The sequence below is a fragment of the Varanus komodoensis genome, unplaced genomic scaffold (genome assembly GCF_004798865.1).
Source record: "Varanus komodoensis strain SLA01 unplaced genomic scaffold, ASM479886v1 scaffold6_4, whole genome shotgun sequence".
Lineage (NCBI taxonomy): Eukaryota > Metazoa > Chordata > Lepidosauria > Squamata > Varanidae > Varanus > Varanus komodoensis.
This window is the reverse complement of record NW_025336347.1, coordinates 7484009-7496522: the sequence shown is the minus strand read 5'-3', so window position 1 is coordinate 7496522 and position 12514 is coordinate 7484009. Positions and strand designations below refer to the sequence as shown.

The following is a 12514-nucleotide window of genomic DNA, read 5'->3' as shown; positions in this document are numbered from 1 at the left end:
ATGTACCTGAATGCACGGCTTAGGATCTTTAACCAAAGATGGTGGTACATTACACCAGGAACTGAGCTATAGGCAAAAGCAGAACCAGGAACAGGTAAGGTCAGATACTGACAAAGTAGGGCAGAACCAGAGGCAAAAGCAAAGGTCAGATACTTGGCAAGGCAGATTAAGACCAGGGTCAGTAACAGGCAGAGCCAAGGCATGGTTGGAGACCAAATCAGGAGTGTAACTCAGTCACCACAAAGACTCGCATTACTAGGGCAATTTGAGCACCGCAGGAGAGCCTCTGTCAGGCTCCCAGCAGTGCTGCTTGGTCACACAGGCCCCAGTCCTTGCAAGTACCAACTTCTCTGATCCTGCAGGCACTTGCACCATAAACCATGCTTCTTTTTGCAACGTTGTCTCCAGGGGAAGCTGTATCATGGTTTTAGTGGTAATTTATTATGTTCTATTGTATTTCAATGTATCTTATTGTGTTGTAAGCCGCCCCAAGGCTTCGGCAAGGGGCGGCATAGAAATGTTAATAATAATAATAATAATAATAATAATAATAATAATAATTAAAAAAATCCTGACAGGGATAAGTGGGTCAGGGTGGGGAAAAGCAAGAAGATGACAGCCAGGAGAAATTAAATAAAGGCTTTATTAGCTGGTCCTGCAAATATACAGGATCAGCTTGGGAAGAGAGCAAGCGAATTGCCAGTTGTCTGCTCCTAAGTGGAGGTGAAGGAAGGTGGCTGCAGGTTTGCTATGATCTGGGAGTTCATGCAGTTGACTAGAGCCCTGAGGATGCGGAGGCCATTTCTTAGGGATTAAAAATGAGTGAAATCACCATTAGGTATGTGGTTGCAAGAAATTATCCATAAAACATCCAGGGAAATGTCAGTGATGAGAGATGGGTTGGCCGTTCTCTTGGACAAGCAGATCTTCAACCAGACAGAAACTTGGGTTCTTCTGGAACCTGCTAAGAGGGTCTGAAGGTTAAGTGCATTGACTAATACGAAGAGTGAGATCTTTGTTGCCTTTGAGAGGAGGAATAAAGCATCAGACCAGTTCACTTTGATGCAAGTAGAAGAACTAACTATTCCAAACCTAAATTTCCTTTAAAAATTCTTACTTTTGCAAAGGCGTCTTCCTCTACACCAAAGGGAAAAGGAAAGAAATTATCCATTTGACTTACTGCCCTGGGTGTTTAGTTCACAAAGGGGAAGAGTGCAAGTGGACTTTTTAATAATGTAGGTCTCTTGAGAGATGCTAATGGTATGAATGGGTGACTAAGTAGCTATGATGCATTTATTGGGGGCTTTCCAATGGTTCTTCTTGGGGTTCTGGATAAAGCAATCAGTAGGTTTGTGTGGATGATTTTACTATATTAGGGACCAATGTAGAGATTTGCATATTTCTGAGATCTTTCATAAATACAAAGAGGAACTCCTACAGTTGTGTAGTCTATGGAAATATAGTTCATGTAATATACAGAGTTGTGTTCTTGTCTTGGCTGTCTAAGCTTCTGCTTAGTACATTTTTCTGGACAAAACTTGAGGTTTTAGAGTCAAATGTTAGATGCTAAGAATGGAAATGAGACTGCACCTATTTGGTAACACTCTCCTTCTGGCAAACTAGCCACAATCTTTTTAGGGATAATTCATGTGATCAGATTAAGGTGAGATCACAATCTTCAAAAGACCACCTGGATGCCTGAAAACTTTTTATCACATGGTGCCTCTACCCCCAGGATTGTCTTTTCCAGGCTTCCACTCTTGTAGATGATGAGCTATCACTTGTTCATCATTAGGTAATAGAGCAGGGCCCTGACTTGGTCATATGAGTGTGTTTCCACTGCTGGTCTTGTGCTCCAGCATTTTTCAAAAATTAATTTTAACTTAATACTAAAACTGATGTGATTTTTTTAAAAAAAGGTTTTATTGTTGTTACTTATTAGCTTCCTTTTGGAGGAGGCTTGTTGTCCCTATCCCATGTAGAAAGGAACCCTACCCTTCTTCCCTACTTCTGCTCATCTTCTTGGACTCCATAACATGGCAGTCATTTTGCTTTGTAGACCCTGATATATTTGTACAGCACACCGCTTTCTTTTGGTCAAAGGTTGCATGTTGTCTTATGTCATGCAAGTATACATGATTTAAAAGAGTTCTTGGCCTGTAATTTTTCTGCTTTGTGTCATGTTTCCTTCCTTTCTATTCCAACTCCTGGCCATTTCCAAAGATGATTTTAAAAGATGTGGATTCCCTTCTGTATGTGGACACAGATGTCCTCTTCTTGAGACCCATCGATGACATCTGGAACTTTCTTCGAGCATTCAACTCCACACAGCTGGCTGCAATGGCACCAGAGCATGAAATACCAAAGATTGGATGGTACAGCCGGTTTGCTCGCCACCCATATTATGGAACAACTGGGGTCAATTCTGGGGTCATGCTGATGAATTTAACTCGGATAAGAAGTACCCAGTTCAAGGTAAGTTTTTAAATTTGTTTTTGGAAATAAACACCTTGCACATGCTGTTCAGCCTATAATCAATAACAATGGGGTTGTGAAGATGTAAAAGCAGCAAACCTAGATTTTAACAGATGTTTCAGTTGTATGCACTGCCATTCAACCATAACTGGCAAATCATGTTTAGCATGCAGAACAGAGAGTGGCAGAAAGTTATCATTGGGACTTACAAATTGATCCAAAGTAAAAATCATCCTGTCAGCCTGCCAAATAAATACGTCTTGCCAACACTTAAATCTGGGTTTCCCCACAGAGTTAATGCTGCGTGCCAAAAAATAAAAAAAATCAGACTGCAGTTAATGTGAAACTGTGTGTCATGCAACTCTGAGAGCCTCAATTATAGGAGGCTCTCTTTTTGTTTTGGTATATTGAGAATCCAGTGCAATCCATTTGTGTAGATGATCCAACTGTGAAGATTGCAAAGCTGACCAGGGCAAAAAAGCCTAATCTGAGTGGAAAAGACCAACATTCAATACAAGTCAGGAAACTGACCTGATAATATAGAAGGAGATCAGGGAAGGTAAATCCATCCTCTTTAATTGAAAGGCGCAACTTTTCAAGTATATTCATGGCAGAGTGGGGCCCAGAGGAATTTAGAAAATAACCTATTTCATGTTTATAAAATACCTGGCTGGTAAAACACGAACAATTCAAGGTATCACAATCATTTGAAGAATGTTTACCAAAGATTCAACTGTACGGATGACCATCTACCAGTGTCCTGTCAGATATGCGTATGAAACCTGAGCTCTGCCACAGAGCTATGTCCCGTCCTGCAGGAGGGAACTGAGCCAGGTTCTGGCAGGAAGGGATGGAGCCTGAATGACAGTTCAGGGGCAGAATGTGACAGGCTGGGGGAAAAGAGCCAAGGTAGAACGTGGGATGGCTAGAGTGGATCAGACTAGAGCAGAATGGAGGCATTGCTCACAAGCAGACGGCCCAAATTTCCCTCATAGTTTACCTGGACAGGTGTGGGGATCTGTGCCTCCAGCTGAGCATGGATGTGATCACAGGACCATCCTGTGCAAAGCAACCCTTCCTTCCTGTGCTCTTTGGTTCCAAGAACCCAGCAGGGATGCACACGCTTTGCTTTGCTTTCCTCCCGCTGTGATTCTACTAATACGAACTTTTTATTGTTTCTTCTTGTCTTTCAGAACAGCATGATACCAGCAGGCTTGACATGGGAAGAGATGCTGTACCCTTTATATCAAAAGTACAAAAACTACATTACATGGGGAGACCAGGACTTGCTCAATATTATTTTCTACTTTAATCCAGGTACATAGTGCACAAACGATACATTCGTGTATGATGCATGCATGTTCATATTCTATAATATTTTCTATTCTTTTTATGTGTCTCCTTTGGATATTGGTAAAGAAGCAATGGCTTACACTCCCATTTTTGAAATGTCTTCTTGAACTTCCAGTGCTAAAGATGATAATAGATTACCACTTAAGCAGGAACCATCTGTGAAGCTGTTGGCTTCCATGACTGAGGGTCCACTGACAAATGAAGCAGAGGGCTTTTTATTGCTCATTTTTGTGGCTGTAGCTACGCTGACTTAGGCTGATAGGAGACTTAGTCCGTAACATCTGGTGGAACCCAAACTGGGGGAGCTGGTTTAGGAAACAAACCGGAATAAATGAGTATTGCTTAAAGCTGGCATTTCCTAACCAGTTGTTCAAAAATTGCCCTAATCTGATAACCCTTCTATTCCTCCTTTTCCCCCAAGCCATAACCTCAAATCTTGTAACCAGTAAAATTATTGGAATGAAATATACACACATCTGCCTCTAATTTGTATAGTTTATCTTTTGCAGATTTCTGATTATATGTGCAGGTTTTGAGGTTAGTGCCAGTGCCTAGATGGATAGCAAATGCTTTGTGCTGTGTGAAATCATTTCCCCCCTTAACTGGGTTTCCTAGAATGTCTCTACCTGTTTCCCTGCCAATGGAACTACCGGCCAGATCACTGCATGTATGGCAGTAATTGCAAAGGAGCAGAGGAAGACGGCATATCCATTCTCCATGGGAACAGGGGTGTCTACCATGATGATAAGCAGCCCACCTTTAAAGCACTCTATGAAGTGATACGTGACGTAAGTATTGCTGTGTCAAAGGACAAAGCCCTGCGTGGGGCTATCATGGGTCCTATGCATCAGTCTATTGATTACTTTTCCATCCATATTCCCTCCAAGAATCTCCAGGCAGCCTACATGTTCTGTTAACCTCACAATCGGTTAAGATCACAACTCCCTGTGCTAGGTTAGGCTGAAAGAGAGTGACTGGCTCAAGGTCACCCAGTCGCCTTCATGGCAAAATGCGGATCTGAACCTGAGTTCCTCTATTCCTCGTGTGACACTCTAAGTATCACACTGAATGGGCTCTCCCAGGACTTGGGATAGTTCTAGCTGCAGTACAACCCTGTGGCTTGACGAGCTCCAACTTGCCAACCCAGTTCACAGCACCCAAACTCAGTTCAGTCTCCAAATGCAGCTTGCCTGAGGTGGTACCATGCAGCCCTAATGTTAAAATACTGTTGTAGTAGAAGGGAAAGAGAGATGAGTGTTGCAGGGTATTGACAATCAGTAGATTCGGGACAGAAAATCAGGCTAATATTGAACACAGGAAACAGGCCATAATTTCATGGAAGTGTGCATTTTGGGCATATAATCTAATACAAAGATGTGAAAGCCTGGAAGAACTCCAGAAAAATCTCCCTCCCCCACAATTAGACAGAAAGCACACTTTTCTGCAAGGACATATAAGACTTTTTTGAGTTTCCCCCATTTTCTTTTTCCATGGGCCATCCCATCTCCAGTCTAGTATCTGAGATGCTAAATGTGCTAAAAGCCCTTGCCTAGGATCTGGTAGAGACACTGCTGGTCAAACGAGTCCAGGTTGGCTGGGCCAGCATTGCAATTCAGTCTAAGGTTTTCCAGTTAGGAGAAAGTAACTCTGCAGAGGAAACAGGCACATCAGCTGACTATATTGGCACTGATCTGCCCCTGCGTGCTGCAGGTGTGACTGTGGAAGGCTCGATGCTTTGAAAAAAAAGGATGGCTGTGGGCTCGTATCAACAACAAATATAATGGACAGTCTCTCTCTCTCTGTCCCTTTTCCTCCTTAGTTTTCCTTTGAAGACAATCTCTTCCAATCAATGTTCTACCCTCTCCAGACAAAATTCCTCGATACGGTGCATACTTTATGTGGGAGAATTCCACAGGTTTTTCTGAAACAGATTGAGAGAACTGTGAAGAAAGAGTATGAAAGTCGGGTGATTGTCAACATTGGGGCCAACTTCAGATTATAATCAGAGCAATATCTTTTGACTGGTTTTCATCTTTCTATCTTGTCCTCTTCGGGCATATTAACAAAAGGAAGTTTGACTGTTTTAAGATGCTGTCCTGTACACATTTAGCAGCAAAGAAGCCGCACTGAACTAAATGGAACTTACTTCTGAGTAGACATAGCTAGGATTGTATGGACAGCTGCAGATTAAACCAAACTGCCAGGTTGTTCTTGCTGTGGTCTGATCTAACAGTGTACACAAACTTCATTGGCATTCCGTTGCTCCAGCAGGGCCCTCCCCCAGCTCAACAAGAGAGCTAACACTTTCCAAAGCAATGTTTTTTCCCAGACCAAGATGTGTCAGCAGAGGGACAAGCTGTTTCCGATTGCTTTAAGAACCATTGTCTCCCTGTGCTACTAGCAGTGGGTCCCACTGGAAGCACAGTCGATTGTCCTATGAGTGTGGTGGTAATGAAAGAGGCTATGATTGAACAGCTTAAACATTTTTAAAGTGCAATCAGAATTCTTTCGAAATGATTGTGAGAGGTTATTTGAATCCTGTTCCCTTGTTGAGAGATCACAGGACCCAGAGGCTGGACAACTCTCATTGATCTAAAGGACCTTTCAGGGTAAAGAGAGATGGTATTTGGTACATTAGGCCATTATTTTTAAGTTTCAGCTGCCCAGGAAAGCAAGTGGCTTGAAGTGAGTAGCAGCAGATATTGTATGAACTCTGCGTTTTGCTGTGTAATCCTATGAGAAGGAATTCCTGTCTTGTCTTCAAAGTCATTCTTTGCACTTGAAAATGATGGTGCTGATTATGCTTTCAGGTGTCACTTAAGTCTTAAATGGCTGAGAAGGGCAATGCTTAACTCCTCATTGAATGCATCCTTGTTGTTCTGTTTACGTTCTAAACATTCATAGTATGTTGGAACTTGGGACTAGCATCTGGGCAAGTGCCTGTGTGGTTCAAACATTTGCAAGCTTGCAGAGTAGCCCCTGAGCCAGCCACAGGAAAACTGGTTTCCAGCAGGAATACTACTACGGGGATAGATAATCTGGAAATGAGCTCCTTGCTGTGGGACAAAGGCAACACTGAGGGAATTTCAGCATGGCTGCATTGCGCTGCCACGTGGAGACCAGGCTGACTGTCATCTTCCTGGCAACAAGGGTGCTGTCGCGGCTGCATCTGCTGCTGCTGTCCAGGTGCACACAGGAGCTTGTAATTCCACTGGGATGTCCCTGTAAGTCCCATTGGAGTGAAGTGGAACTGCCTAAGAAAAGACCTGATTGGTGCATATCAGCCATTCATGGGTAAAAAAAATATCATTGAATCAATGAGGCTGTAAGGAGTGCACAACTGTCTCCCTCCTACTTCTTATGTCTGTTTTGCATTGGCTTGTTGAAGCCTAGAAGTGCCCATCAAGAAACAAGGGCTCATTTCCCATCTTGAGTGCCAGGCTTGGATGGCACAACCAGCAACCCCAGAACAGGGGCATCTTGGGTAGTTTTGGCAAGCTGATGCAAAGTCATCCATGCAGGGGAGGCAATGTGTTTGGTCATTCATGGATTGCCATTATGTGCAAATTTGGCTAAGTGCTCATGTTCAGTTATTATGCTTCTGCAATTCCACGTAGTTCACCGAGGGAATGTTCTTGGGGAATAGGTTGTGAAAGGAAATGGATGCAGGGTGGGAGACACATTAGGCTAGGCCACAGTGGCTGAAATCTACAGTAGATTTCATATCTACAGAATTTCCTTCTGAAATTATGTTCTGCATGGTGCTCTGTCTATGGCTATGTTTTTACTATTTTTGTTAAAATTTTGTTTAAAATAATCTTACAGAGGGATATTTATGCCATTATTTCAGTGCACTTCGGACATTGGATCAAAAATGCAACATCATCTTTTTTGCCATTTTGAAAATGATGGCTATGAGCTGTGGCATTTATGGCAAATGCTTACCATCCTCTTCCCATTTCTTATCAAATCATTTCCTGAACTAAGACCATATAGCGTGAATGAGATGCACTTTTAAACTGAAAGCAGTTTAAACCTTTTTCTCCCACCACCACCAAGTAGCAGTAGCTGCCCGACATAGAATGACCATGCTGTGCCAGGAAGAACACAGAGGCTGAGACCACCTGCCTGAACTTCTCACTTCTGACAGGCCAAAACCAAAAAAAAACCCACATGAAATATGTTTGTCTTCAGACATGCATTATATACCAGCCTGAATTTAATCGTCTTTCATGTACCAAGCTTCCGATGGGACTCTGCTACATTTGTTTTCTTTTTAAAAAGGATCAAATCCACTTTTCCATTTTGCATGCACAGAACTCTGTTTTGGAACGTCTTGTGCATGAGTTATAAAAGAATCCTCTGCAGACTTAGCAGAGTAGATCTGCACATTTCCTTCCCATATGCAAAGTGTTGTGTGTATGAAAATTGCCAAAATAATGCAAAAAGGTAACTCCAGATAGACTGTGCACATCTTAATGCAGGGGTGAAAGTTACATTTGCAAGAGCTTCTTCTGAACTGGAGGAGGTGAGCAACTAATTTTCAGGGGCTCATACAGGCATTTGAGTTAAAGTACCCCTAGTCTTGGTAAGTCTCTGATGTGGGAACTTACAAAGCACAACTGTCAATACTAGCAGATGCTAAGTCGTGTATTGGGGGAGAATTTAGGGACCAAAGGCACTAAAATAGCCGTTTCCAAACCGTTTTTCTCCTGACCTCTTGTACTACTGCCCCTATCATTCCCTGTGCCCCTGGTGGCTGGGGATGATGAGAGTTATTTTTCATGTTGGAGACAGCTGCACCAAAATATCACCAGTGATAACAGAACAAGCAGCAGTACCAGTATACTGCCTGACCAGTGTTTCTGCCAAGAAGTATAATCTGTAATTTCAATTTATTACCTCCTGTGGGACAGAAAAGAGGACATTTTCTCACCGCAAATGTTTACCCAGCCAATGAGCATAACAGCCCCTGTTGGTGCTATTTTCTTGACATGAGTGGATAGGATTGTATAGGACTGTTTGCGAAGAAACAAGAGACTCTTGCCTCTAAAGTCTCCTTAGCTTCTTAAGGTGACGTGAAACTCTTTGGTCGTGATGCATCACAGTGTTAAGTGTCCTTAAATCCATTAATCTCGACAGGTTTAAGTATACTTAGTTCTGTGAAGGACTGTATCCTTTGTCATCTTTGCAGCAACAGATTAACCAGCTCCTTTTCTGGAATGAGTCCAGTGTATTGGAGCAGCTGCACTGCTCACTAATAATTTCCTTCTTGAATGAAAATGATACAGAATGTCTGGTTGTTTCACCTGTGAAATCCTAGGAACAGAATATCTGCTGCCATTTCGGGGAAAAAAATCTGTCTGGGTTACAGTTCCTTGCCTTTAATAGTATCTGTGCAGTGAGCAGAATTTAATTGGCCACTGCATCGCTCTCATTGCCACGCACCCTCGTGAGGAATGCCGCACCATAGACCTTCTCTCTGCCTCGGCACAGTTATATGCGCATGCAGAATAGTCTGGTAACTAAACAAAAACTAGGGCCCACCTGCCAAAATGTAGTATGGAAATTTTCCAGGCAGATGGAGCAGAACCTTTGTGGTTGCTTTATTGATACCTGAAGATGGGCCTGTGACGTGTTTCAACGTTTCCTAAGGGACAGTAAATGGATTAGAAAGCCTTTAAGAACACATGAAAAAACACACTGCTTACATGTGTAGGTGCCACAAGACAAAAAGTTAACTGAACACATGTTAGGAAAGTGTATCAGGCCAGTGATACTAGAAGAATAAAGGCAAACTCTGTGTTCACCTTACCACATCCCTCTTTGTGGTTCAGTATGATTTCTGGAGGCCACAAAACTTGAACTACTTCCTTATTTGCACCTTAAAAAATTAAATCACTCATGATCTGCACTTACAGTGTAAGAGTTTAGATTTATCTGCACTAACAGTGGGTAGGAAGATTCACTTTTCTTTCAGATGCTAGTGGATGGAGTTCTTTGACAAGTATCAGAAAGTCAAGTCAAGTCATGGAGGAAGCCAAAGTGCTTCTGAGACAGATGTTTCCATTTCTATTATATGTCATAAGATGTCTGGATGACACCCAAGAGCATGCCCATGCCTCAGTAGAAAGCTCTGCATTGAACTTGGGTGTTCTCCAGTGTCTGCACAGAGGGAACTCTAAAATTGGTGTTGCTGACTATTCTGCAGATGAGCAGAATTTGAGCATTTTTCTAGTAAACAGAGCCCAATGCTTGGAGATGAGGACGTGTCACACTTCTTTGTAATCAAACAATGGATGCCAGTCACCTACCTTCTGTTTCCAGTTTCAAGCCTGTAATCCTTTTTATGTATTCAAAGCTCCTATGCAGAAGTTGTGTTCCAGTTATATTGTTACAGTAAACTAAAGGATGTGGGTTCCTACATAATGAAGGAAGCGAAGGACTGAACTTTGTTGTAGAAGAAAGCATGATCTCTTATTGCTTGATATGTTTACAGATGTGAGCAATGTTGTGTGTTTGGGAATTTGAAACAAATATGTGGCAACATTTTCTTCAGTGCTTCTATCTGATGAAGGATTTTGTTTAACATTAAAACTTTTCTGTACAATATTAATGGAATTATGAAAGAATTTTTTCAGTGTGCATTGTAGTATTGTATGTGTGTATTGTTGGAGGAGAAACTGTAAAGGTTTTAAAGAAATTTTTAAACAATTATATAAATATATCTACTTTTAAATGCTTTGCCTGTGTAGCATAGTAATTTATGCTTTCAGGACTGTATCACATTTTATTTTTAACACCAGTTTGCTTTTCAACATATATATGTCTTCTCCAAACTGAGTTCTTTATAATTAGATATCACCTATAAAATACTGGTGGTAAACAAGCTTTTCTGTCATCTTCCTCTTCCATATGTGGTATTATGTTCTGAGCTAGTGTAAGATCACCACAAGAGTATTTTCCACTGTAATGATTTAGAAGGAAGAAATGAGATCAGAATAATGAAAAAGCAATGCAAAGTGAGGTCACCAGATCAGGGCATGCAGAAATTTTTCCAACTAGTTGAACCTGGTTGTGGACCATCCAGTGGTGGAGACACACACTGGTCACTTAGTCCCCTACCTGCCTCTTAGCCAGTGTGGTGCACTGGGCTATCTGTGTAGTCACTGAATGAGTCAGTGAATGAACACGGATGCTCAGTTGAGGAGTCGCTTCAGTGCTGAGCCATTGCTTACATGTAAAAAGTTCCTGGATCAATCCCTGGCATCTCCTGTTGAAAGCATCTCACGTGCCACCCTGGGGACTTCCTTCCACTCTGAGTGGATCGCACTGGGCTGGACTGAACAATGATCTGACTTGGTACAGCTCCCAGGTATATGATGAGAACTTCACACTTCCAACTGTAAGAAAGATGAACTCAACCAGCATGCGGCAGAAGTAAAGCGGACTGGCCATCATAGCTTTGGGGAAATCATAAAAGTCCTGACCCTAAGCATTGCATCTGAAAATTTATACGAATTCATCCAGTGCCATGCATCATTGTAGGCTGATCTTGCGCATAGTTAGACATTGATTTTGAATGTGGCTAACCATATAGTATCAGGGTGCAAGGATACTTGATTTCAGAGATTGCTTGATGCTGAGCACAAATAATACAAAATTACGAGATTTTGGGAAGGACCAATGGAGCCTTAAAGAGACGCTGTGAAGAGAAAATATACCACCTGTCAAATACGTAGTTATGTTGACTTTGATGGTATTTCTCCCATAGTCAAATTGGTTTAGCACATCAGCTTAAAATCTACAATCTTGCTGGATTCCAAATCCCAAAATGCTAGTTCATGCAAGTTTGCTGAGCAAGAACTCACATCTCTGCATTTTTCCTGATGTGAAACACCATTCTTTTATGTTGTTTTTTACTCTTAGATCCTAAACACTACATAAAAACATCAAAAAGGCATAGTAATACACTTTGGAAGTCTTATAGAATCTAATGACTTGGAAGCAAGTTTCTTTGAAGCATTTCCTCAAATATATTTACTGGCAAAAACTGAAACATTCAAGATTATATATGGGGCATGGAGAACAGGAATTCCAGTGGTGTTTCAACCAGTCATCTTCACAAGCAAGAGGAAAACATACAGAGCTGAAACTGGCCATCTGTGTCTTTTGCAAAGGAGGTCCTTGCTTCTTGCTCATCCTGCACTCTTTTGGATGCCCACAATCCCCTGAATTTGGAGAGTTACAGGCAGCCATCTTGGATGCTACCCTAAGGATCTGGTCCTATTTTGCTATAAAGGTGATAGTGCTAGAGATTTTAATGCAAGCAAAAAATGGAAATTGCTTCAGCTATATGTAGATTCTTAAGTGTCAATATGTCAGTGAGGGGTTCCAATCAATGTCATGTCACTTAAGTGTCTTGTTGTTCTATTTGACAAGTTCTCCAAAATGTTCATAGCTCCTAAGGAGGCAACCACAGTGCATATCACAGGGGTTTTTTTCCTCATAATATTAGGCTTACTGTGTAAATAAATGAACATTTGAGCAGATTTTATATTTGCAGAGACTGTTTTCTGGAAAAAATTAAAAGTCCTTGTCTGATTATTTGACAATCCAGTGGCATATATACAAAAACATACATTTGCCCTAACCAGAAATTGGTATGTCCTTATATATCCTTTAA

At 41.6% G+C, this 12514-nt stretch overlaps 1 protein-coding gene across 4 annotated transcripts in view; it reads left to right on the top strand.

Moving 5' to 3' along the window:
* Positions 1–10717, top strand: part of GXYLT2 (glucoside xylosyltransferase 2) — a 30112-nt gene extending 19395 nt beyond the window's left edge. For all 4 annotated transcript variants that reach the window (XM_044452030.1, XM_044452029.1, XM_044452031.1 and 1 more), the window contains 4 exons: positions 2224–2475; positions 3669–3792; positions 4444–4616; positions 5648–10717. In XM_044452030.1, coding sequence (XP_044307965.1) covers positions 2224–2475; positions 3669–3792; positions 4444–4616; positions 5648–5830 — 732 coding nt within the window. In that variant the 3' untranslated portion in view covers positions 5831–10717. The remainder of the gene's footprint in view (positions 1–2223; positions 2476–3668; positions 3793–4443; positions 4617–5647) is intronic.
* Positions 10718–12514: the final 1797 nt, after the last annotated feature.